Raw genomic sequence first — 27891 nt, 5'->3', positions numbered from 1 at the left:
GAAGTGAAAATTAGGAGCAAGTGCAATTTTATTCTGTTTTTTCAAATACAGACAAAGCCAGGGTTCATATCAGGAAAGAAACTGAAAAAAAAACTGTAGAAAACAGAAAAAAATAGTTATCCATTTACAGCCATTTATAACAGTCTGATACGTGACAGTGACCAAGTCTGATTTGTTTGGAAAGAGAGAAAACGAAGTTTGTTACACAAATTCCTAAGTTAGAAAATGTGTTTTAGAAAATATACATAACTACATCCTTTTTTACTATTTCTGCATATACTATTTTTTTCCTTTAGATTTTGAAACATGCAAAAGTTGAAGAGCTGTCATTACTGCCGTGCCTGAACAGTATATCTATATATAGGGAGCGATATATAGATAACGGTGATAAAATTGAATACATTATTGTACACTCATTGGAACGAAATGTTGTGTTTTATACATTCCTGAGAGCAGAACTACGGAAGCAGTCACAAGAAGTAAGAAACGAATGGGCCTTTTGAATTTTGTCTTTGTTTTTCTGAAATGTTGACAGACATCCATGAACAAGCAGTGAGAAAAAGCCCCAACCCCTTTTAACACAGCTAAGGACAGAAAGAACAGGACTGTTCAAGTACACGTTTGTGTTCTTTAAAGCACATCTTCATAGCTTAATAACAAAAAGAATAAAATACTCTTTGATAAAACGAGTACTTCTTCTCTGACTTATTCTACCTCATTAAAAAGCAGCCTTACCTCTAAAGTACAGTTCAAATTCAGACAGTCAAAATGGTGTCTGGTTTAAGCAGTCTTTTGCACTGTTACTCTGTGTATGACCTTCGATGTCACATAACTGATTTTGCCCAATAAATGCACAGTAGAAGAATGTAAAAAGATTTCCTCTCATTTTCATCCCATTTAAACTGTATCCACCAGGCTACTGTTAACTACTGTGATTCACTTGCACTCACTTTACTTTCAGCTAGAAAACTGACTGATGGAAAGCAGTAAAAGTCTTTAAGCACTTTTATTGGAGGAGAGTATCAGTTTTAATTAGCTCTAAACTGTCCTGCACATTTCAGTGGCCCACTTTCTCTTTCAACCACCTGCTGTGCGCTTGTCTGTGGACAAAATGCTTTCTGAATATAAGGCAAAGCCTAAGAATTGGGTAGGGTGCTGTTTCATTCAGTGGGCTTCTGTCAAGAGGCCACAGCTCCTACTCCAGTCGATACTGCTGTTCATTTCACACATCTCGACTCAACTGGCAAGAGGTCCTGTGCTTCTGTGCATCACTCTCTCCATATGAACATCTCCTGGTACTTGAACGGTCTACTGCAATCTGCCAGAGTTTTGAAATCTGGGCTACTCAGTGCCATCCAAGCATACATGCACATATACTCTGAGACATTTTTCTCAAGATTAATAGCAAAAGTTTCCAATGTGCTACGTGTCTCCTTTGCAGATATCAACAAGCAGAGACGATGTACTCTCATCTTTCCAATTCATTTCCCAACGATTAAACTGGCATTTCTCCAGGGTAAACTCAATAAACCTTTGCCTGTACCCTTCCACAACTAATTAAAAACAGCCACTGTTTTACACTGGGGAGGGGATAGGTGAATCAGAACAGGCAGGTCAACCAAGGAGCTGACATCTGTGACAACACCAGGACTTCAAGACTTTGTTGCCCTACTGCTGGAGACGCTACAGCTGTGGCCAGGCAATTCTCACGAGTTCCTGTGCAACAAATCGTCAGCCGTGTGACTTGCTCGCCTCAACAACACGCTCTGACAAAGTGGACATGCTTCTTATAATTTGACACCACTTCTAATAAAACGACACCCGTGTTACTTCAAAGTCTACACTGACCACTACCATGTTTCTGCTGTGGTCTTCCAAGACCAATATCAACAAGGAAATTCTTCTTCCCTCCTCTAAATATCACTTAACTTCCTCTAATGTCTGCTATCCATTTCCTGTGTCCCGACAGTAGACGCAAGAATTGCAAAAGTAACTTAAGACACCCAACATCACAATGCATAAATACACCATCTCCGAATGAACATACTCCGAATTATGTTTTCAAGTGGAGCAGAGGTTCTTGAACTTAAACAGAAACTTGACAGAACAAAATAGACATGAAACACCTGCTCTTCCAACAACAGAATTCAAATCAACATGATCAACCTTTACATTTTGAAATCCAAAGCTAGTAATCCTGTTTCAAAGTGAAACATTTCAGAACTTTTTTTTTTTTTAAAGATTCCTACAAGTAGAAACAAAGAAAACGGGACAAGTCCAGGGGATTTTTCCATATCAATCTGCATCATGTATGTCACATAGTACACTTCTGAGACTTATTCAATCTCCAGTCCTCTCATATTCATCCAAAGGTAAAGTTAGCATTACACCTTTAGAAAAAATGGTAAATTACAACATTGCATTTACATTTCAGGAAACTGAAAGTTTGACCACGGATTCCTTTTGTATACAAAAGTATTGTATATTTTTAGTTAGTTCTAAGAAAAACATTTTGCATTTTAGATTTGACTACAACTATGTCAGCTAATAGACAAGGATTGAGAACAAGAATCACACTATTACGTGAGTGCTATCATGTTCTGACTGATGGCTATGAAAAGTTATTAAATAAATATACTATCTTATTGTTGATTCCATTTGTCTGCCTGTATCAATATGGTCACGCCGCTTTTCAATTATCTCCAATAGTAGAAAGCCTAAGAAAGATTAACAGTGTATTGCTTTTATATAAAAAGTGCAGTCAATTCATGAAATACAAAAAATTAGTCAAAACGGATTCAGCGTCATCAAAAAAAGCTTTCAGTACTTTGCTCTAATATCAGCTGAAATATTTTAAAATGCAACCTGATATGTCAGTTATTTACACATGACAATTCCTAAGAATTATTGAAAAGTGCACCCTTTAACAAAGAAATATTTCTGGGAAAAAAACAAATCAAGCAACACCGCTAGCTCTGCCAAATACAAATACCTCATAGATATAGTATAGAAATTTCATGAATGAACCAATCAGTTTTTGATGTCAGTCCTTTGCAGTTTTTTAAGGCAGTAATCACAGTCCGCATGACCAGGAGGACAAGAGTACTGTAGAAAGCAACAACAAAGAAGTTAAACCACACACATTGTCATAAATAAAGGAATGATTCATCTCGCTAAAATCCAAAAGTGCTGAAATTAAGTATTTTCCTAAACCCAGTGCTTGCAACAGTTTATTTTTTTGTCTAAGTTAATTAAATTTGTAGTTGAACTAATGATATGTTTAAAGGAATGGCTTTCTGGTTGTGAGAAGTAGGTGATTTTACACGATCTATACTGTAGGTCTTGTCATTGGGCAGGCGATGAAAAAGAGTGGTGTGATGCACCCAACTGTAAGATCAACTCATGTTAAAGGAAAAGCTCCTTAGCCTGGCAAAACATCCTTGCAAAGATCAGGCCTTCAGCTGTCTGCCACACAAGAGTCATTCACCTCAGGGTGAAATCTGTCCCTGTTCTCCAGATGCAACAATTCCCATTAACCCTTCAACTGTGTTTAAAAACGTGCCTCTTCTTTTCCCAGTGAAAAGCTGGTTTTAGATCTCTTCCCATTCAGAAAAGGGACTGCGTCTTAAGGCATCTCAAAATTGTATACTACAGCAGGGGTGGTCAACCTTCATTCAGGAGAGTCCCAGTCCCTCAAGTTTTATAGGAAACTCTTAAATCAACAAACTGTCAAGAACGTGAACATATGCAAGATTCGCTCAGTTTACCAACACCAATTGGTAAAGTCTGGAATGGTCAGTAGTTGTCCATGAGAGCTTTTCACTTCAAGTAATCTCAAAACTACTTCACTGTACGTACGGTATCGCCTAAGCCGTCACAACAAAACTGCTTTGATGATTTAAGGTTGACCCAAAACGTCTACCGGATTGTGGTTCTCCAAGACAAAAGCTGATCACCCCCGTATTACACTGTATCTGAATTGTATTTCAAGTTTAGACAGAAATGCTCATATTTTCCTGTTATTTAAGTTAAAAGTTATTAAGTAGGAGATCAGGCAGTCCAGGAAAGTGGTTGGGCCATGCAAGAAAAAAATGAAGACAATGGTAGTCTTTCCTGCTATTGTTTTTAATTAAATCGAGTACAAATAGTTTCCCTTAAACAAAACTAATTTACCATAACAATAATTTAACAAGCTTAGAAAGTTATCAAAAACTGAGATCATTTATTCTGGTACTTGTCATGAAGCTTAGAACATTTCCTCCTGAATTTTAAGGTCCCAGGAAGGTCCAAAAAAACAGAAAGTCTGAAACACTTGAATTATTAAATGCGTACCCCCTTCTATTACATGTGTAATTTAGAAACTGTCCGTTACGGAAATGTGAGAGGACAGTACAATCCTTCAAGCTGCACAAGTAACTGCAGGAAAAGGGAATTGCTTTTCTTACAAAATAAGGCAAATGTGACGCCAAACTGCACAAACGCCCAACGTGGCTGAAATCTGCCTGTGAGATGTGAGTGCAGGTCAGGCTCCTGTGACCACTGTCTGTCTGAACACACTCACGGGCTTGTGGAACCTGCATTGTGTTTGAGCTGGACACACCTGCATCTTTATCCCAGCATTAGAAGTCCCAAACGTAACCATATTGCCATTGTAATTCTCTAGGTGTACTTTTTTTTTGTCTTTCTCCCCTACTCTTTTTTCCCATCTCATACAATCGCCTCTGACAGTTTCTTTGTTGACTAAGTGGTTTGGGAATAATACAAGTGGAGAACCAACGCAGTAACAACCACCTGAAATTCTGTTGCTCATCATCTTTCAAACACACATTCCTCATGCTAGAATTACAAATGTGACAATTAAGTATCCAGAATGGCAGAAAGATGAAGACATATCTTTACCTATTTCAACTTGGATAAAGCTTGCAGGTGTTTCAGTTTTGACATGGCAGTAACAAAAGCTTATTTTGAAATTCTGTCTTGTGCAGGAAGGTACAAGAAGACGAGCTTTAGGAAAAGTCTGTAGATAGGAGTTTACAATTTAATTTGAACGTACTGAATAGGCGACTGTGTCAAACTATAAAAGACTACTAATACCTTGAGTTGGAACAGGAGAGACAGTGAAAGAGCAGATTAATCTTCAGCTCAGCTCAACGCAATTGCCTTTTAAAACTGTTTATTGTTCATATAAGGAAATCCCAATTTGCTGGAGGATTTACAAGCAATCGGGGTAATTAAAATTACCCAGAAACAGCCACCTGATACAAATTTGAACGTATAGGTTTACTGTTTAAGTTTTATTAGCTATTTCTGCTGGGAATCCTTAATGTAACAGGATGTCACTTCTTAAATTTACACTTTAAACATCTTTAGCTTTTTAAGCTGTGAGATTCAAGGTGATGACAACTGGGTGAAACCAGGTGCTTTGTAAAAGTACGCCAGCTGTTTCACTCCATTGGCGTGTAGTGAAAATGAAAATAAGCCGATTTCTCAAGAGCTGAGGCTAGAGAAGGAAACACGTATTGCCCTTTGCTTATGATGATTGTAAAACCATCAATTGTTTTGGTCCAAGTATCTCATTAACACAGATTCTCAATTTTACTTGCTTGTTAAAAAAAGGAAAAAAGGGAGTATCAGTTTCTGACACCTGAGAAAATGTGCGCATTTCCAGCTCATCAATTTAAGCCTATAAACACTCCTCCCTTCTTTCCCTGAAATGAAACACTCACTTTTGATTTGATTGTAACTGTAGTCAGTCACAGCCCAAAACGAAAAGGCTTTGTGAGGTGAGGGCTGTAAAAACCAGACATTCTCTGTCCTCTCATGTTAGTAATTCCCCCACAGTGAAGGCAGTTCTCATGAGCCACAGAAACAAGCACAAGAACCCTCTGGGTCTTATCTCTGTTAAAATTAGATCCCTGATTTGAACATTAAGACATCTAAAGTGTGGTGCGATGTTTTTGCGGAGGATGCCTTATAGAAGGGTATAGAAGGATTGTCTTTTTTGATATCGACAAGTTTTTTAATCCATTGTGTCAAGGAGTGTATCGCTTTTCCATTCAGTCTAGAAAACAAACAGAACAGCACGCACATTTACAACACGTTAAAGAGTCTACATTAAGCCTTCACTTGCCCTGTCTTTCCCTGTCAGCTTGGAGAACGTCTTTTGGACTGATACCATTCTACATTTTTAAAGCCGGCAGATATTGTATGTTCCCAGCACTGACAGCAACTTCACAGCAGAGGTGTGTAACAACAGCAAAGCACAGACATTTTTGCACACTTCTGTGTAGCCTTCTCTCTGCAGGAAGGAGAACAAAGCCCAGAGGTACAGTGAACCAGACTATGGGGTCAAGCACATTTGTTTAGCTCCTTCCATCTTTATTTCATAGCTGAAACACGTCTCATTCCAGCTGTTCTGTGACTGAGCTGCATGATTAAGAAAAACTGCTAATGCAAAGCAGTTATCAAAGAAACTGAATATAATGTTATGCAGTTCACAACCAAAGCCAAACAGATCCAATGAATGCCCTAATATAACAGTAATAAAATAAGATAATCTGTGTGTGTGTGTGTATTTCTTGGTCTTCTAGAATCTCAATTTGTCTATTGAAATTGTTGCAATTTCTGCTGCTAGTAACACGATTTCTGAAAGGCTGCACTTCAAAGAGCGACTAGAAAATGCACATCCCAGTCAGCATCTTTGTTGGCGTTAAAACCGCAGGACGACCAATCATGTGTCGTGTTGTGCTCGCACCAGGGAGCCTAGCACGGCTGTCATGCACTGGATGATGCCCTCTGAAAGGCCCCATGCCTGTTCTGTACCATCTCCCATGTTAGCACTGTCCTCCATCTCTCCCTGGTTATGGGATGGACAAACTGCAGAGAGCCTTGGAATCTTCCATCCAGAGGAGCGTGTCCGATCAAGTAATGCGCGTCACGTTTGGAAAAAGGAGAGGCAAATGCTGATGAAATGTATTCCCCTAGTCCGCCTAAAGGTGGCACTTAGTTGGTTTAGCTCTCGGGCTCCTCGATGTGCCTGGGAAGGGAAGGCTGCTGGCTGGCTGTACTGGTCCCCCGGGAGACACGCTCCTGCTCCCCGTTGCTAGGAAGCGTCACCATGCCGATGGGCGGTACCACACCAGGGGTGTGGGCCGAAGCAACGGACAGGCTGTGGCCAGAGCTCTTGAATGTCAAGTCCGGTTTGGGCAGCAGGGGCTTGAGGATGCTCACCAGGCAGAAGGCCGAGCCACTCTTGGGAATGAAGTTCACTTTGTTCTTGTCTGGACAGTAGAACTGGGGGATTTCATGATGTGGCCTGGGCCTGTGAGATCAGGCAAGGAAAACACGAAGGAAGAACTTTGTTTTAAAAGAAAAAGAAGATCGAGCCATTGTATTCTGAAAGCATTTTTTAAGTTAAATAATTTCACATGATTTACTCATATCATTGTTGTGAATGCAGTGCTTAAACATACTGCAGTGGTTTCTTTGAGATCAAATGCTAAACACTTCTTTACAAACTGAACGATTAATATTCAGGTAACCATGTATACTTGACTTGAAAATGTGTTTTTTACAACTAGTCTAAAAATGAAAGGATATAAATATTCAAATAAAATACCAAAGCAGTTAATGCAAAGCCGTTTTGGAACACACCACAACAATGAGATCTGGCAGAAATAAAATAATTTCCCCAACATAACAGTTAAAGAAAGTTTAGTATACAAATATCAACAAAATGCCTGGTTTAATGCAAGTACTGTCAATATATCTGAGAACTTCTTTAATCATTAGCTGGTATGGTGTGATAAGAAAAAAAAAGATTACATTCATCAACAAAGATAATCTACTATCCCCCTAAATATTGTATCAAAATCTATGAACAAAGTACACCTTATACTCTTATCATATACAACAGTGTTTATGTTCCTGCAATTATTTGCCCTCAGTGGTTCATGGGATGGCTATAAAAATCATTACGAAATTAGAAAAATAGGGATTGGAAGACACTTTAGCAAAACGTGCTGTGCATAAGCATGGCTAGAAACAACAACATGCTTAAAGAGTACCTTAAGGGTACTTAAAGAGTCAGGCTATACAAACATTGTACATTTGTGAACTTAAGATACTGCCTTGTATATTGGCATTTATACCCTCTTTTTAACATAAAAGTAGCATATCCTTTCTTTCACAAACTCCACAGTCATGTTGCTAGAGGCAGTCACCACTATGTCGAAAGTAGTAAAAGTAGTGTTCTCACAGTCCACTGTTTTAACAAAATGGTGCAGGTTATATAGTAAAATGAGGTCCCACAATAAAACTCTCTGAGCTTTCTTAAAATCTAGCTCCAAGGCTCAGCTGTTCCAGACATTTCCTCTGAATAATCGGGGATACGTCGTGTGACCCAATGCAAAACAGCACTGTACGTGTTACCAGAACCTTAAACTGGACGGGATGGGACTTTGTGACTTTCGGGGTTAAGGCCTACTGTATTGGGTTGATGTGATGCGCAGCACGAAGAGCAAACTCACGGAGTTTCTTCGAAGACCTTCACCCTCTCGCAGCCCTCGGGAGGCTCGCGTTTGAACATGTAGCTGTTGTTGGGCTTGGGGGAGGAGGCGTACTTGGGCAGGGGCGAGCTGGTTCCGCAGTCTGCAAGGAGAGGGGGCAGAGGCAAGATTTTATGGGTGGCCAGAGCTCAATCCTGAACCCGCGCCTCACCGCATCTCAAAAATGGGTCAAATGTTCTGCAGGGTCCTGTTTTTCCTGTGCTTGTATTTGGTAAGGCAGAGGCCAGATACATCCAAAAAATAGACCACAGAGACAAAGGGATTCAAAATACAGATTAAATACATATTAATTACATTCATTCAAATAAAAACAAAATCCAAAAGTGCTAAAAGAGGTTAAACTGCTATCCAAAAGTTAAGTCAAGACATCCTGTTACCTGCACAGATCCCTTTTGAGAGAGTTTTTGGGGCTCACTTTTCTGGGAGGCACTTGAATTGATAACTCGGAAACTTCACTATTTCTAAAAGCAGCGCAGCTGTAAGAATAAGAACTGGCTCGTAAGTAAAGTAAATTACGTCTTGGGTCCTTAAAGGAAAAAAGGTTAGACTAACTGCTAATTTATTCAGCTGAAAAGCTTATCCAAAGCAATTTATATTTGTACACATTTATATGTACAGCTGGGTACTCTCCTTACTCAAGGGTACAACAGTGGTATCACCTGGGATTTGAACCCACAACCTTTCAAATGAGGAGTCCAGAACACAACTGGCTCACATCAGATTTGAAAGGTTTTATTTGCTGTCTGGAACATTTCCCACTGTGTGTTTGCAGCGTTAGGCTCTCGAGTTGCTGCTGAAAAGCGTTCGGGTGATGTAAAAGTTGCTGGTGCAGCATTAAAACGCTGTACAATTACTCTGCAAGACTGCAGTTTCATTACTAATGTACTGGACAGTGTGCCATCATATTAATACTACTGCAGCAGTGTAATCCTGCATCATTACAGTGCTGTAAGAACAACAATCGTAATGATAACCGTTGTAAGTGCAACTGTACAGTTTAACAGGGAGTGCGGTAAATTCATTGGGCACATAAATAGTAATTAGAAATACAGTTATTATTATGGCCAGCAGCCATACCCTGCAGCTGGCAACCCACTGAAGTTAAGCAGGTGTCTAGCAGGTGTTAAGGAGCCTGGTCAGTACCTGGATGGGAAAAACTAAGGTTGCTGCTGGCAGAGGTATTAGAGGGGCCAGTAGGGGGCGCTCACCCTGTGGTCTGTGTGGGTCCTAATGCCCCAGTATAGTGACGGGAACACTATTAAGGTAAAAATGTGATGTCCTTCGGATGGGACGTAAAACGGAGGTCCTGACACTCTGTGTTCAATCAAAATCCTCGGGCGTTTCTCAAAAAAGAAGGGGAGTTATCCTGATGTCCTGACCGATTTCCCATTGGCCTTTACCAACCATGGCCTCCTCATAATCCCATCTATGAACTGCCTTCATCACTCTGTTCTCCTCCCCACTGATAGCTGATGTGTGGTGAGCGTACTGGCGCACTATGGCTGCCATCGCCTCATCCAGATTGTGTTACGCATTGGTGGCGGAAGTGGGATTCCCCATTACCTGTAAAGCGTTTTGAGTGTATTGTCCAGAAAAGCGCTATATAAGTGTAAGCAACTATTATCATTAATGTAGCAATTCCATTCAATACCATTCCCATCTGTTCCTAAGGCGTACCTTTCTCCCTGCCGTCGGTGAGCAGGTCGTCGGCGGGGCAGGGGCTCTCCTCGCTGCCCTCGTTGGAGACGGTGAAGAAGGTGGGCGAGACGGACTGCGAGCGGCTGCTGCTGTCGCTGCTGCGGTCGGCCCCGGAGGGGGTCTGCGTGTCGATGCTGCGCGTGCTGCTGCTGCGCTGCGGCAGGGGGGGCGGGGCGCGGTGCCCATCGGGGATGTCCTGGGGCTGGAGGGCAGGGGGAGGGGAGAGAGAAGCCTGCAGGTGAGACGAGGAAGGACAAACCCTCATTCTGACTGATCTGCTACTTGCACTGGTTTAGCAGCTCCATACCAAGGTTCACCTGATGCAAAGCCCTGCGTCTACTCACGTGCTGCGTAGACTTCATCAAATGCATTCCAGGCTTTCACACACACCAAGCAGAAAGATAACATCTTCTTTAATGCTTATAGCTAGTGATAGGGAGTCATAGGTTTTATCACCTCCACACCTTCAAATGATCACTCCGGGTAGTCTTGTCTGAACTCCTTGCAGAGTAGAACTGTCCTTCGTGTAACTTTGTGAACAAAACTCTGAGGGGTATTTATCTCTATTAGAATATCACATAGTAGCAAGATGCAGGTCTCATGCAGATGCAGATTTTATTGATCTGAATGCTTGAATATTGAGCCAGAGAACTCAATTTCAGGTAAGATAAGATCACTTTATTGGCCATCCAAAATTTCTTGCATTAGGAATTTGTCTTTTTTGCATACCCCAACTTGCTCTCCATGAGACACACAGACGGAGAGAAGCTTGGGGTCAGAGTGCAGGGTTCAATGAATGAGAATATATGCCATGTGAAAGGCAGAATTATGGAACTCAACATTTCCCTGGGCACTGTGCACAACAGGGGCTGTTGAGACACTGTAAAGCACGTGCCCACTGTGTGCTGAAGCAACTCTAAGATGTTCTTCAAATAGCCTCTGAACCTCTGCCGTGTACTTGACAAATTTTCATACAGAAGGATGAGGTTCCTGCAGCACAATGTCACAGGAAATAAAACATGGATCTAAAACGGACATCATCTGATAACGCAAACATACACTATTCCATCCTGGCCAGCGATTTCTATTGTTTTGATCCCTTTAAAAAGTTAATTGATAGAAAGTGCAGCTGATAAGGCAAATATGCATAGAGTAAATAAAATGAACTCTTGGGATGTAATATATGTGCCTAAAAATCAATTTAATTTGCAATACCAACTAAGGTTAAATAAACTTTTCAAATTTAATCGAGTCCACAATGTATTCAGTCACAGCGCATGACAAGTACTCAGTTTGCGTAGACTGGAGAGACTTCAGGCAATTAAAGGACTACAAACACTAGAGACTTTATCTTTCGACCATTACAAAGTTCTAAAAAATGAATTACTTTTTAAAAAACGTTTGATGAAATACACATTCTATTAACAAAAGAGAGTCAATATTGACTTCATCTCAATATGCCTCCTCTCAGTATGAGGGTGCTGTAATATTAAAGTGCCTGTCTGTGAAAAGCTGACTCCAAACCTTGACAGACTAGCAAACGATTGCAAGATCATTCTCCCGGGGTATTTAGTCCAACTGAGACCGAAAGAATGCCCAGCACTCAACAAAGATTACAGTGGTGAAACATAGTACTAAGTGTTTTTCTGTCAGTAACGATTCAGAGACACATACAGGTCAACCTTAAAGGATTTTTTAGATTCTATTGAGCTCTTCTCTCCAGTTGTTCTGTCCCTTAAAGAAGGACCTGCCCAGAACAAGACACTCCTGTGTGCACTAGCGTCATGGTGAGGCACACAGATCTATGGCTTGGAGCACTCTCTAGGAAAGGGATGGTCTTACTATTTATTAGTTTTGCCTGTTATCTGTGCATTTGCATTTACATGGGGATTCTTGTTGCCCTGTTTATTTAAAACATTCTTACCAGACACCCATTTCTCCATTTAAGTAGGGGTTGCATTTCACAATTACATAACTGGACTTTTATGTAAATCAGAAGCAACTTTTTCTAAATCACTGCTTAAACAAGTATAGAGAATTGCCTTCTCTTTATATATCAAACAAACTTTCCATAATGCCAAATTGTTATTATGGAACCCATGGGAGATATTGTTGTAAAGTCAAATTTATGTACAGTATATCAAGTCTCTTGGTAGCCGAGGAGAGTGTTTCAGAGGTCATTTTTTGAGACTAAATAGTTTCCAACCTGATGCTAAACACTAGACCAAGGCTATTCCTCACACTGCTTGTCTGACTTTTTTTTTAAAGTTGTATGCTATTTAACTTTTTGTTGTTGCTGCTGCTGTGCTGTGTCTTTGTTTTGGAGCATACATGCAAATAAGTGTTTCATTGCACTCGCGCAGATAACAATAAACTGAACTGAACTAAACTCAACCTGTGGCCCTTCCATTCTGCTCCATTGCAGAATAGTTACAGAAGTCCTTAATAGCTATAAAATAATAGCTATATTCATCCTATAAATAATCAGATGAAGAAATGGCTGTAGATGAAATTCTGAAACTATACGGGCTGCAGGTTGAGCGACCCTAATCGGGAACCTAACACCTATACCCTAGAAAGAAATTCACAGATCCTCCGGCTGTCCGGAAGTCAACCTTATACGCTGTAAGTGTGGGCCAGACAGACTTTGTAAAAGCCTTGAAGTGCAGTTGTGCTGTACGACGGTGGGACTCACAATGAGCTGCTCATCTCTCTCCCCTGTCTCCTTGATGATGATGCGCTCGATTTCCTGGTTGAGGCCCTCCACGCTGTTCCTGAATCTGGACACAGACGACTTGGAAATGGGAATAGGAATCAGAACGCTCTTTGGAATGGGAGCCTGGGAGAGAGGGAGAGAGAGGCGTGTCAGGGAAGGCATCAAAACAGTTCGTTTTTGTCGCGTTCACATTCAGGGGTCCATTGGGTGAAACAGCATTCTTCTGAGGACCACTTTGTATTGTGGTACCTGAGCTGGCTAGATTCAGAAAGTTATTTGTTGGCCTTAACTTTCACGCCTGTAACAATGACGAGGAAAGGAAAAGGATGACAAGGAAAGGAAAAGGGATTGGTTTTATCTGAAAACAGTACAAAACGCCATCATGTATGTAATACAGCTGCAGTTCAGATATGCCATTTGAAGTTTGTATTCTAGTTCTTGTTTGAGGGAAAGAAAGGTAGCAGTCAGCAGAGAAAAATACGCTCAAAGAAATGCCTGTTTTGTCAACGGTTCATGGTTAGCCTACTTCTTCTCTCTGTTTGAGCTGCACTTTATTTTAATTTAAACCACTGGCGCAGTTTTAGCTGTTAAATGGAAAATTTCCCTGAGTCTTGCGGAAAACAATTTCTTCCTGATTGGGTCTCGAGTCAAAACGCAGACAGCTACAATGTCTGCGAAACGGAATAAATCATTTCTGACAACTGAGGTTATACTGTATGTACAGAACACTGGTTTTAAATTATCTGAATGCTTCAGACATGTGAAAGGGAATACTGTTTAAGCACACACAAAACATGTTGCACTTAGCAAGCATTATTATAAAACCCCAAACTCTTTAATTAGACACAGTTGTGTTAATGCACTCTTCATGAAACAGCCTAAATGGCATCGGCTGTCATTTCCCCATTAGACGCACTCAGTTAAAGACAACTCAGCTGTACAGAAACCCATGTGATTACATAACAGCGAGGCTCACACTAAGAAGAAACTGGCTGTTAAAAAAAAGCGTTCTTTTTGAGACGTATGTGCAGAGACTGTTCCTCTTTTTTTTTTTTAAAAGAAAAGGCAAATGAAGAAAAGCTCGGGAAGATTGTGGCCCCAGACTGGTAACGAGCTCAGGCACTTGGTCATCCCCACACAAAACACAAGCTCAAGCACACTCTGAGACCAGTAGTAAATGCATGATGGCAAACTCTCCCTATTGGAATGTTTTCTGTCATATCAGGAAACTGTAAAATGACACAAATGATCAGAATCATTTCCTGTTCTTTATATCTGTAAACCACTGACCAAATGAAAGTCCCATTAATCCAGTGGATCCATCTCCCAGGCTCGGGGACCTTTGTAGTGGACGGAGACTGAAACGGATTTAATCAGAATCAGGTCTCCCATGGATCTAAAGTCTGAATTGCTCTCTTTGATCTAAAAGATTAGTTCTGAAGTCACACACTCTCAAAAAACTCTGCCCCCAAATATTAATGAGGCATGACTTTTATTTTATATGCCTTTATGGTCACAAATCATTGGCGTCATACTGCTGTGCACAATTCTGTGCTTTTAGTGCACTTGTGGTACGGACAGCTCCAACACCGTGTATAGTAGTGTCATCCAGCCTGCTCTACTGTGTGATGTGGAAGATCATTTCTTTATTACAAATTAACATTTATATGCATTAATAAGGTGCATCTAAGCCACTGAAAGAACGATGAATGCTCTTTGATTCAACAACTGGCCTGTAACCTTTAGTATTTCACCCTGTCCTCATTGTTGCCATCACAATAATACTCATCTTACGTCCCTCGTCTGGAGCAGAAGTACAGGTTCGCAGACGGTGCAGATGTGTGCGAAGTCCCTGTGGCAGCTCTCAGCGTTTTCTGGAAGCTCAGTACCTGTGAGTGTGCTTGCCTGAAGGGAGAGCTCTTCTGAAGAAGTCTCAGTGGCTGGGGCAGTACGGCCTTCCACCAGCTCTCGGGAGGAACTCTCTCCCTCACTGGTCTGTTGTTGGGTGTGTGTCTGGGAGTGATGCCTGCTCGTGTGGGGAGGGAGGGAGGGAGGGGGGAGTGCTTTCGTGACGTTTGGAGGTGATTTGGAGGAAACGCGTGACCTCCGCAGAGAGACACTACAACGTGCCGACTCGGTGGCTTCCCTGGACAGCTCGCGCTCCGGGTCGACAGAACAGAGCGCTATTTTAAAAAGGGGGAAGGCCACCAAACACTGAAGCTCCTTTCTCATTTAGCCATCATCAGGAACAGCGATTCAGAACCAGGAATTGTTGTCACTGCACAGGCCCTGTTTTTAAAACGAGCCCGACATTCAGGGCTGCCGAAACTTGCTTTTTTCACCATGATAATTTGTGAAGAACCCCAGTAAAAACTTACTAAAGGTATTGAGAATGGGCACAAAATACATTCAGATATGCTGAGTTAACAACCCTGAATATGGACAAGTCCTTAAGTACTACAGTCCGTAAGCTGCTGACTGATTTTATAATGTGTATTCCCCTACTAAACGAGACTACAGTTTTTACAAGAACCAGAATGACCTTTTGCTAAGATCTAACCCACAGACATAAACAATCCTAAAAATAATGCCTTTTATTAATTTACCAGGGGGGGGGGGGGGTTAGGCCTGCATAAAACATAGCTGCCCTTCAAATTCTTTCCAGCTGCTTCCAGCAACTGTGCAGCCAAAACATTACGGTGCTGTAATGGTATTAGAGATGCTAATTTGATGTGTACAGTACATATCCAGATATTAGTTTCTAGTGCGGCACAAGTGTTATATTTCAAATCCCATTCCCTTGCCTCTGACAAGCCCCCCATTATGTAATCCTGTTTTGATACAAGCTCGACTCTTGTCTCCCAGAAATGATAAACACCCCCCCCTCCACCATCGTCCAGCATTCTGATGAACTGCAGCCGTTGCTGAATTGCAGATACTGCTTCCTCCAATCGGTGTTATCATTCTGATAAAAACCACAATAATAGCTCACCCGAGAAGTACAGCGTCATAAATGGGCAGCGCTGTATCAGAGCAACTGAAATAAAAGACCTGGAACAGGAACCATCAGTCCGGAAAAAATAAAGAAAAATAAAAACGCATGAAACAGAAGCATCGGAGAGCGTCTGACTATACTTGTTGTAAGGAAACATCCACATGAAATACAGCACAGCAATGGTCAAAGTAAGAAAAAGGATGTTTCTGTAAATATGTTCCCCACCTTTCCTGACAGCTCGCTTCCAGTCATTCTGAATGCTGTCTTTTTTCCCCCACTCTCTCTCTCTCTCTCTCCACAGCGCCTTTAACAAGCAAACAGTGTGAAGGAACAATGTCCTGGCATTCCAGGGATACGAATCTCTCCTGCCTGGCGTGCTCCTGAGCAGTGAGGCTGTGCGTCCTCTTCTGGGAGCTTAATTTACATTTCAATGGAGGCCCAGAGAATCGCCGGCTTCCACCCCCCCCCCCCCCGTAAAAGGCAAGCTGCATCTCCAAAGCAAACCGCCTCCCCTCTCTCTCCGTCTCCCTCCTGCTCATTCGCTCTCCCAGTGTGTCGGTCTGAGGGAGCCGTCTTCCCTCCCTGCCCGGGTGTTTTACTTCAGTAGTTCCGTACAATGCGCCCTGTGCCGAGCACGGAGTCTGCCGGACGCCCCTGGGTTTCATCCGCCTTGGCAAAACAGCGACAGCCGCCGCCACTCCCCACCCACGCTCACCACACCCACAATCCCTTCGCCCCGTCCAGATGGGAAGCCATGGGATCAGGGCACCCGGCTCCCCTTGCCTCCCAGCTCGATTTCAGCACTACGGGAGACGGGGTGGGGCGCAGGCTGAAGGGAAACATTACACTGAAAGAAGCGGGGATCTTGAGGTGCCACTGAGCTCCCTGAAATAAAAGTCAGACCTACACGAACCAGAATAGGGAGGAATTCATGGTAAAAGAACGATCTGGGTTCACCTGTGATAGGCGTTGCCTCACTTGTAAAGTATGCTTATACTTAGAGGGTCGATATCACGTCTGAATGCTGAGATCATGCTAGTCTCACCGACTGTATAACCTTACCTAAAACCAAGCGCATGAACTACAGCACCGCAGCGTTTAAAGGGGAACTGCAAGGCGATTTTTATATTTCGGGGCGAGAAAGAATCAGAACTGACGGGTGCATTTCAAAGCACAACGGAAGTCAAATGTACACGGTGATGTGTAAAACCTCCCATTTACATCACAAAATAGATGAAATTCCCAGGTATGCGCAGTGCAACATTGCTGTCGTTGGGTTTCAGAATGAGGCAACAAGACTTCCAGTGATGTGAACCAGCCCTGTTACATTGTGCACAAACAGGCTTGTGAATACATCTGTTTTAATCCAATACAAATATTGATTTTAGTTGTAAAACAACATTTATTGCACTTCTTAACTTAGGCCTTAAACATAATTATGATAAAAAGGATGACCTAAATTGTGACGGCAGATTTTTTTTTCTATTTTTCTATGAAGCTCTGATATCACCCTCTCAATCCATTCTCTATTCATCGTTTACTTTGTATGAACAAAAATGGGAGGAATGACACCTCAGCACATGTTTTGGTTCCGTGTCTGAAATATTTCCTATTACAAACTGCCAGGCTTCATAATCATGTAAACGTCAAGGCAGAGGACATTTCAATACACGTGTCCTATCCCAAACTAACAATATTTGAAAACAGTCTATTTCTGTTGCAATTAAGCACGTTTTAGACCGAGCAAATTTTGCTACCATATTAATTTAGATATGATGTTATGAAACCAATACATCCAAGGTGACGTTTGTTAGATAATTTCGACTGCAGATTTGAATGAGTGCAACTGAACTGAATTTAACCTATCGACTTCCAGATGGTTTTGCTGACAAATACTACTTACTTGTTAACTCTGCATGCAGATCACGTTGGAACATTTCTGTGAAGAAATGTCTGCTGCACAACCAGTACTGATTTGCTCGTACATCACAGTACCTTAGGCATTACAGTGACTATTGAGCAGGAAGGGCTGGTTTAACATCACAATTCTCGCAAAACTCTCACTCATGCCTGTGGCGAGACCAGCGGTTTGCGACAACATGGCAACCATACAGTACTTTCACAAAGTTCACAATTCAGAACCTCTTACATTTTACAATACCCTCAATTAATTTATTTTGTTATTGAGATTTGATAACCAGTTTGAGAAACTGGGACTGCAGTTCCCTTTTAAGCAGAATGACCTTCTGAATTCTACCTGTGCTTGTTGTTTCAACATTTTGCTGAAATTTGAAAACTGGGAAACATTATCCACAACACCAATCGCATATTTTAGAACTTGTCTTTTACTGTCATCACTGCATTTTCTTCTAAGCGTAATTAAGCATCTCAAAAATATATTATCCTTTTCCTGCTCACTTTTATAATCCAATTACATATATATATATTATGATAATCAAACAGGAAGTGAGTGCTATATTTCCATGTCCATTATTCAGTATTTATTTGTCACTTACTTACCATTACAAGAACAATTAATAAAACCCTGATAAAAAGACAAGGGTTGTTGTGGGAATTTGCTTTCTGTAATGTCCCCATGTGCCATGCTGTTGAAGTCCATACCCTGGTGTCTTCGAAAAATGTCAGAATAAGATCTCTGATTCAATTTATTCTAATAATCAAAGAGGTTCTTATTATTCATTTGGTTTTACATTCCTTTACAAGAGATAAAGACTATAACTGTATAGCACCCATAACACTCTCTTGTATACATCACAGTGGCCTCTGCAATGGAAACTCAAGAGAACTACACTTTTTACCACCCTATAGCCAGAAGTGTAATGTCTCCATCCTTTGCAAACAGGTAAAAAGGGTATGTATTTGATTTGAGGGTAGCTTTTTAAGTCACCATGCATCATTTTCATTTTCCTATTATTAGGAACATGTTTAATAACTTGCTAATTAAGCAAGTAATTTGTTCAGCCAAGGGAATTCTGGTTCTTAAGAAGCCATTCTAATTTTCATTCTGATCACAAAATAACTTCATTTAACAAATCACAAGCTCAACCGATCATAGTTGCACTAGCTGTACCAGATCTTTAGCAACTCCTGATCTAGAAGATAAATCTAAGACCTGATGCACTGGGTTGGAGATTCCCAACGAGATCAGGATGTGTTCACATTATAAAGAAAATGTGTCATAAGAACATAACATTAAAAAAAAGCAAACATGGGAGTCCATTCAGCACAGCAAGCATGTTTTGCTGATCGCAGCTAAGTGATCCAAGGATCTCATCCAGTCTTTTTTGAAAGAAGGCCAGGGTATTGGCTCCAACAAAACCATGGCTGGGTAGCCTGTTGCAGACCCCCACAATCATGTATACATGAGGGACGAGCCAAACATCCATAACTGGACAACATAACTCATTTATTTGCATCCTTGTTAGTAGCAATGACACATTTAATGTTAAAATCCCCCCCCCCCCCCAAAAAAAAGCACCTAGCTTCAGGGGATGAACAAGTTTTTAGAACCTGTTACACCAAGGACCCACTTATTCTTCTCGGCTTTTTGATGCATAATCTCCCACTTTTGACTATTTTACTACCTTGCTATGAGTCAACACTGTGCTTTGGCGGCACCTGCATCCAAGGTATACATCACTAAAGTTCAGGTGATAGACTACTAATCCTTAAAGCTTCCTCTCTAAAGCTTTAAGCTTTATTCACTCTTTGATGTCCAGCCTACACCACTTTAGTCCAAGAGAAGTACTGTACGTTCTGAGTGAGAGAGCTCTGAAAAAACAGCTAGTGTTCTGGAACCTAGGACTGCTCTGCTGCTCCTTGCCATCTGTCAAATACCCACATGCACTCTGAGTCTCCTGTTTGTACCTTCCATCGAACATTTTTTCCCAATTAGAAAATTTTCCTATAGTTGAAAACCGTATATGTTTTTGATTTTAGTTTTATTGTTTTTCCTCTCTCTCTCTCCTTTCTGTATTTGCCTTTCTCAAGTTGCTGATGAAAAATTCTCCTTTGTGGCCTACCGTCTGCCTGGGAATTACTTGATCCGAGCGCAGACATGTGAAACAAAAGTCCTCACTTGTGCACCTTCAAAAACTCTTAATGAGGATCTATTTCAATAATTTATATTAACCGCGGGCACTGGAGTTGAAAGCCAATTGCCAAACCTGCAGTCCAAAAGAATTCTGGTAGCATAAAAAGCCGGTTTAGCAATCGCTAAAGCACTTTAAGCATTATCTGTCATGTGAGTAGGACTCAATGGGTCCATCTGAGCCAGCATACACCAAATCATGTGAAACACGCCGCTTGCTGAATGTAACAGGCAGTATCACAACCCTCTGTGTTTGTGTAGTTTCAGTTTCATGATTGTCTCTGGTGTATGAGCTTCCCAGTAAAGGAACTGTGGGTGATGTTGATTTGTTGCTGCTTCATGTGAATAATACAAGGCCCGATCCGGTTTCCAAATATTGAGGAAAATAAAAAGCTAAGAGCTATCATTTTGCTGGTCCTCTCTTCCGCTTCAAGTTAAAATCAGAAAAAATAAAGTGAAAACTCTAAAAAGGTGCAACTCCCCAATGCTCGTTTTAATAAGGTAGCAGCTTTAAAAGCCACTGAAGAAGCCGATATGAAAAGAAAGTCACAATTTTGACCAATGATTCATCACTCCAACACTAACAAAATCGGCCCACTTTAAAAATGACTAAATTATATCAGTTGCTGTTACCCAGCATGCAGGCTGCCTGTTGTCAAGAAACTGAAAAATATTTGAGGGTTTTCACACTGAAGTTGAAAGTCTTAATGGGTAACTTTGCATTTAAGGATACGCTGCATTTTTTATATACAACTTGTAACTGCAGAAGAAAGGGCGATGTACACATTCATTTATAAAATGTTCGAGCATGGAGTTGCAAAAGAACAAGTGGAGGCTTGTTCTTTTGCAAAAAAAAGGAGAAAGAATAAGAACAACAACTACTGAGCCTTCTCCGGGTGTGTCTCATCCATTTATAAACAATGGTAGTTGTCTCAACTCAGTAGTAAACTCCTGTTTAAAAATGAGCTTTCAGCACTGAGGGAGATGTACAGTAGGGTGTTAATTTAAACATCCAAATAATATCAAAGAGCACAGGACAATAAGCGCCTGTGAGCTTAAGATTGACAAAATAAGCACCTTTCTATAGACAAACCTGTAGACATCGGGGGCACACTGCCCAGGCTTGGTTACAAGCCTTCCTGGGTTAACAAGCTACTACCATAACAACCAAGAGAGCAAGATGGACTGCTTTCTTGTCTTTGTAACCTTTCTTATGTTCTGCTATAGCCTGAAGAAAAAACAAAAAAGACAAAGATGTACCACGGAGGAGAACGCATGAATTATGAATACTATGCTTTGTTGTAAGTACTTAATAATGATCCATTTAAATTATGTATACAATTTTAAATATGTATACAATTTTAAATATGCCCCAAGCAGCCTCAAAAGGAACTATGTCTGGGTTATGCAGATAGAACCAGCTATTTCTTTGCTGTATTGATACTGGAAGGGCTAAATGTCGTGTAGCTCTGCACTATCTCATCTTCCCAATCCTACTTACTGTACCTGCTATTAGAAATAAAGCACAGCAGAAACAGTTTCTGTGCTCTCCCACGATGATAACATTAAGAGACGCTCATGTCACTTCTGAGATTGTGGAGGTATTTTTAATGGAGGGCTACGAAGCACTCATTTATTTAAACCTCACTGCTCCTCTTAATTTCTGATGTTTACGGTTTCCACTCCCTGTTGCCCTGATGAGTCTTAATATTTGCTGCCGGATTAAAACAATAATTTACTGAACATTCTATTTATTTATAAGACAATTAGTAAAACATAATTGCAAATATGTAATAAGCAGCAAGAAGCATTTTTAAATGTTCTTCTCTCGTTTATCCGTTGCAGATAAACTGTGAAGGTGCCAGTGATAAAGTTTGGGAACTGCTGCTATATCTGTAACAGTACTTGGCTCAACACTCGGTGGGCAGTTTTTATAGGAGGAAATAGGCTGTTCATTTAAAGAAGAAGGAAACAAATGTAGGACAGTAACGGAAACATGACAAACAAAGAAAACACAGATCTCTGAAACAGGTCAAACAGAGTTGTGTCCATATTCCTATAGGCATGTTTGGTTAAATGCAAATGCCCCAGCGCCATTTATAGGTACTAAACACTTTTTTCTAGATCAGCGTAGATGGCGTAGATCTCCTATTAAAGTGAAGCTTAGGAAACCGAAAATAATGTTTTAGAAATCTGGTGAATTTTTAATTTTTTAAAACAGGCCAATGCTTTACAAAGCAGAGGAAATTCAGCACACAAAAATAAATTTTCAGGTTTGATTGTATGGAGTGATGGGGGTAAAAAATATTCACCTGCATATTACCAAAGCATGAATACCGAGTGTTAGAAATTAAAAAGGCAATTAAAAAGGCTATGGAATATTTTTTTAACAGGAAACTCCATCCATAATAATGAAGGAAGACATTACAGTCTCTACAGATCCTGGTACAGTCCCGTATTTCTCAAATTAGCTGCAATTCAGCTCGATTTATAGCACCTCTCTCCACTAGAGGGGGCACTTTCACCACAGGGCTCTCTGGAGAAGCCTGAACTGTTGAGACTTGTGTTGGAAAACAACAGTACCGAAACAGGATCTTTTTTTTTCTTGTTTTCCTTTTACTTCCCAGGCCTTTTTCAAGGGGAAAAAGGCCTCTCAATACAAAACAAAAATATAAAAAATAATGGCTTGTATAAAAAAAACCCAAAAAGAATAAAGTGACAAAAACAAGATCACCTATTTGTAAGGCAATCAAAACAGAAGGAAAACACAGGAAATATCAGAGAGGAGAAGGAGGCAGAGACAGGGCCACCACAGTCAGTTTCTCTCACTCAGAGCAGCAGAGCATCACCGCAGTATGATCATACACTATTCTGCCAATACAGAGACCAGGGCTGACTCCTCTCTAGATTAACTTCTTCATTAGAAATTATGTTGGTTCTCATTTTGAAGTACTCACAGATCTAAGACAGTGTCAGCACAGTATGGCCTTCTGTTACTTCACAATAAAATATGACACAAGCAGAAGTAGCAAGCAAGGGATTCTGTAACCTATTACATTGCCTAATTGTGTATTGCACCACACCAGGAACTGAATCATAACGTAGAAATACTTTGAAATGCAATCACAATTCAACCTACGAAGAATTCAAGTGTTTAGCTCCAACAGCCAGATTTACACAATACCACCTGAAATGCTAAGCTGAACTTCAACTAGACATTTTGATGTCCTGCTCAGGAATCAACCTCCAAGAACTCGCTCGTGTTTCTGAAAATCTGAGCCCAGCAACAAGAGGTCTAGAGCAATGTTGTGACGCTCGTGTGAACAATAATGTGTACAACGGCAGTGAGCACTCCTTAGCAGTAACCTCCCCATGCTTGGAGAATATGAAAAATGAGGCTGCAGTAGGTCTCTGTGCAAGGATATATGAAATACAAGTAGCAAATACTATAGTATATAATCAGGGAAAGTTTGGATTCTGACACTATCAAAGCTGGAAAAAAAAAAGGAATAATTTGGAATGGGATGGTTATGGAATGTATCAAACACATCAAGGTCAGACATTACTTCTCCCACTCTTGTGAAAACTCTTCTTTTGAAGATTTATGTTAATGTGTGGATGGGGTCATCGGAGAGGGCTGGAGAGCTGGCGGGGGTGCCAGTGCTGTCCAGGCCTGGTGAAGGCTGTCACTCACATCAGTCTTTGTGCGACTCTCAGGCGCTCTCAGGAATGTTTAATGCATGAGTGGAGAGGAGCCCTCCTCCTCATTAGAGCCTCCAGTCTGGCCGTCTGCTGGGAAACTCCGAGCTGCTCTCTACGCAAGCACATTCAGGAATGATCAAAACGGAAGAATCGTACTCCCCATAGAGGCTGTCCCTCCTTCTGTCCTTTCACTACCTTTTTTTCCTTTCTTCACTCGTTTTCCTTTGCGTATCTCTTCCAAATCCCTGGTTTCCTTTTTTCGACTCATTTAGTCCCGTTTTTATATTATTGTTGGATTTCCGCAGCTTGTTTCGGTAACAGGTCTTTCAGGCCATGATGATTGTTCACATTTGTTCATTTTTGTTTATGGTACCATATTATTGTCTTTCTTTTCCCCGAAAAACCAATAAAAAAAATGAACGTATAGGCTACAGCTAAAAAAATGATCCGTTATGCAGTGCTTTCAGAAACAGCGGGTAATTGGTGCTTGATCTGCGAGAATGGTTTAGCAAGACTTTTCCTAGACATCCCAAAGACATTACTTTAAGCTGAAATATGGTTTTGGTTTAGCTGCTGTTGCGTTTTATTTTTAGGCCCGATTGATTGAACTGCAGTACTAAACTTTTCCTGTTATGAACCCAGGGCTTGAAGTTGCAGTGAATCGACCACAGAACCTCCTCCCTGAACCCAGAGTGATTAGAGCAGGAAGCCCAGCTGACTGAAGTGGTGTGAGGAAGGCCTGTGAAGAGCAGAGTCTGGGACAAGCCAAGCCTGTGCAGAGCAGAGAGGGGGACATCCTGAAGTGGGGTGTGTATATACACACACACACACGGCACAGCAGTGGGGGCGCTCGCACTAACAGCAAACGCAGAGGTGCGCGGAGAGACAGGGAGATCACTGTGACTGTCGCTTAAAAGCGGCACAAACAAAACCTGGCAGTGAGCTTGGAAGCGTTTCCGTGGATTCCAAATCACCGGCGGCCATTTTGAAATCCACTATTCTTTGAAAGCTCGACCGCAATTCCGTGACATCCTCTGTACGGATGGGTCCACTCGCTTGATCCCGCTGCTTTTTTAAAAAAAAGGTCATACGCAGGTTTCTCACTTCGAAAATGCTTCGCAGAGCTTCAAACAGCACACTTTCCTTAAATGTCTCCGAAAAATGAATGGAACCGATACTTAATAGGAAACAGTAAGCAGAGCAGCTGGAACCGTGTACAAGGCTACTGGGAGTCAAGCTAGATTTACAGCCTCACTGGTTTCCACTGGAACTGCCGGCACGATCCAGAGCATGTGACTCTCTTGGCAGGCCTGGCCTTCTGACCTTTTAGATAAACCGCTGCAAACATATTGATCTCTGCACACAGATTATTACTGTTAGCACGTTTCCCATCCCGAACAGTGAAAAGGAAAAATTAAGCAGCTGGCGGGTTTAACATTTCCTGCAGGCGGTTGTCCCTGTTCTATCCATCACGTCTTTTGGGACACAACATTTTCGCAATTCTTGATTTTGCGGAAAAACAGCAATAAAAAACCCCCAGGGAAAATAGAACCTACCGCCTTCTGACAGTTAACTGGCACAGTGACACCGCGTGTCAAACCATGTGCCTGTCCTTTAGGATATTACTCGCAGAGACTCGCCGCAGTGGCCTCCCAGTGTCAGATTCATCAGAGCTGCCTTTTTTTGTCCCGTGCCCTGAAATTAGCAATCGGCGGCCTAGCCCGCACACTGGGTCCCTGAAGTCAGAGGAGAACAATTCAACGTCGGGGCTGAAAGAAACGCAGCCAGCAGGCAAGCCCAGACGTGCAGTGCCAGGCTGGAGGTTCTCTTTCGCTCCAGCCTGATTCTGGTTATAAAGAACCTGCAGCTGGTAAGACCGCAATCACGTTCAAATTGACCTCCAGTACTGCTCAAACACAAAGCCTCGGGAGGTATTTTAGTATGTGACAACTGCCCTGGAGAACTCCTTTATTAAACATTAATCAGGACCTTGCCACTATTTTTTCTACGAGGTTAATATGATAAATTGCACATATCTTTTCATGCCCCTTTGCAAAATCGAAAATTGGACATTCAGTTTTATTTCCAGAGGTGCACACATTTCCACATTTTATTCTCGCTTCTAAGCTTGCAGTGCATTTTATCGTTCATTAAATGCATTTTGTGGCGATTTCACATACGGTACATTTCAACAGAACGTTAACATGATGTGGTAAACAAGTTTACTTATTTTATCCCGTTCCTACAGTATCTGATAATTATGGATATCTGTTGTTTGCCATTCTTTTTAGGAACTTCTGAATTGATATGACAAGCAGGACCCTTATTCAATGTTTTCAACTGCTGCCAGCAGAAAGAAACAACACAAGAATGGTGCAAGCTCTGCTGTGGTAGGGATTTGGGATAAACCTCTCCCCTCGGTGATGTTCAGCACTGAAAGAAGATCTTCCAACTGGCCGATTGGGCTTCCTGAGGAAGAGCCCTCACGGTGGTCATCTTGAACAGGGAGAGTTCAAGCCACATCACAGCGATGCCTGACAATCTAGACCACGACCTGAACATGGAATCGAGAGATGGCAGATCTCTCTGCCATCACAGCAAACTCCACCACTTCCTTGATTTATGCTAAGGGCTCTGTTCTGCGGACCTTTAAGTATTAAATGTATGTGTATGTATGAAATGTAAGAGTGAAATGATCATGAAATGTAAACTGATTTAATGACTTCATAAAGAGAATTAAATAATTAAGTACAAAATAAAACACAAAGTAAACAAATTTCACGTGTGCATCCCTATTGCAATACGAGCTACTCACATTTACACAGTGAAATCTGAGATAATATGTAGAGAAAAGAGAGATTGAGTTTGCTGGATGCTGCTGATGACCGACCACCATTCTACTCACTTGCTCTTTACATATCTGATGGAAACTTTCTGCAACTTGAAAATGTAATCTGCATGCTCTCATTATATTTCCGTGGGTTATCTCTGAGCGCTGCGATTTCCACCCACAGTCCAAAGACACGCTGGTAGGTTAATTGACTTTCTACGAAAATTGGCCCCTAGTGCATGTGTGCGCGTCTGTGTGTCCTGAGCCTGTTGCTTGCTGGGATAGGCACCAGCTCCCTGAACTGGAAGAAGCAGTTAGAAAACCGATTAATGGATGAATGAAAGTCGCACATAACCTGGGTAGAGGGTGTAAAATAAAAACTGTCTGGTCTTGAGTTCTCCCTTTTTTTGGGACTGTCGTATTTTCCATCTTTATCTGCGATATTATTTTCTGCCATTTATGCACTGTTCATCTTTTTAGTAAAATTGTACAGCTAAGGCTGTATAGTTTTTTTTACTTATCAGCCCCTGTAAATAATTCTTACTAGTTATTAGTATAGTTTTACAGACTATTTTAACTTTTCCTTTTTTAATATTTTAACATTTTTTAAAAAGGAGTGTGATATAGTGGCTCCAGTGGTCTCAGAGAGCTATTCCTGTTGAATGTCTTGCACTGGCTGTTTAAACTAATATGAAGCAATGAATTTATAATTACAAAGTGCTCCTCTTTGAGTAAATATTTACACTTTATGTCTCTACAAAGAGATGCTTATATTCAATCATAAGAACATTTTAACACTAACACCATTCCCTGCAGGAGGTATTTTCTTTGTTTTTTGCTCCTGGCCTTAACAGAAACAATTTCAAATAAATACTGGGCCTCTATTAAATTTTTGCTTTAAGTAGTTGCAAAGATGTCTGTGCCTAATGAGCAGTCGTAGGAAACATTTAGACAAAGTGAAGGAATACTCATTTTCTTGAGTCCAAAAACATGCAATCAGGTTTTGCTTTTTACAAATATTGCCACCAGATTTAAAACAGATGCTGGAATCTCTTGACAAGGGTAGCGAAACTGCAGATTTAATGGATGGGCCAACCAAGAATTGCATGATTACTGCTGTCGACTGGTCACCTGGTTTAAATCACAGCTGCGTGAAAACCTCAGAGCATACCGCACATGTAGGGAGGTAGTGATGATACCTAATGCACAGTCTAGCAATAATTCAGGCGAGCAAGGCCTCTCACTCCTGAACAAAAAGGACTGAGACACTGA

The 27891-nt window shown here is 41.2% G+C and overlaps 1 protein-coding gene across 2 annotated transcripts in view; it reads right to left on the bottom strand.

Annotated features, from left to right (window-relative positions):
* The window catches only part of fam117bb (family with sequence similarity 117 member Bb), a 113206-nt gene continuing 85315 nt past the window's right edge, over positions 1 to 27891 (bottom strand). The window contains exons 5-8 of one of the 2 annotated variants that reach the window (XM_069196329.1): positions 12961 to 13104; positions 10245 to 10497; positions 8529 to 8649; positions 1 to 7321 (exon numbers count right to left, since the gene is read on the bottom strand). In XM_069196329.1, coding sequence (XP_069052430.1) covers positions 7012 to 7321; positions 8529 to 8649; positions 10245 to 10497; positions 12961 to 13104 — 828 coding nt within the window. In that variant the 3' untranslated portion in view covers positions 1 to 7011. The remainder of the gene's footprint in view (positions 7322 to 8528; positions 8650 to 10244; positions 10498 to 12960; positions 13105 to 27891) is intronic. The other variant, XM_069196330.1, reaches the window with a different exon arrangement.

This window comes from Lepisosteus oculatus, chromosome 12 (assembly GCF_040954835.1).
Source record: "Lepisosteus oculatus isolate fLepOcu1 chromosome 12, fLepOcu1.hap2, whole genome shotgun sequence".
In the NCBI taxonomy this organism is placed as follows: Eukaryota; Metazoa; Chordata; class Actinopteri; order Semionotiformes; family Lepisosteidae; genus Lepisosteus; species Lepisosteus oculatus.
The sequence above is the reverse complement of the archived record's forward strand: the minus strand, read 5'-3'. Positions and strand labels throughout refer to the sequence as shown.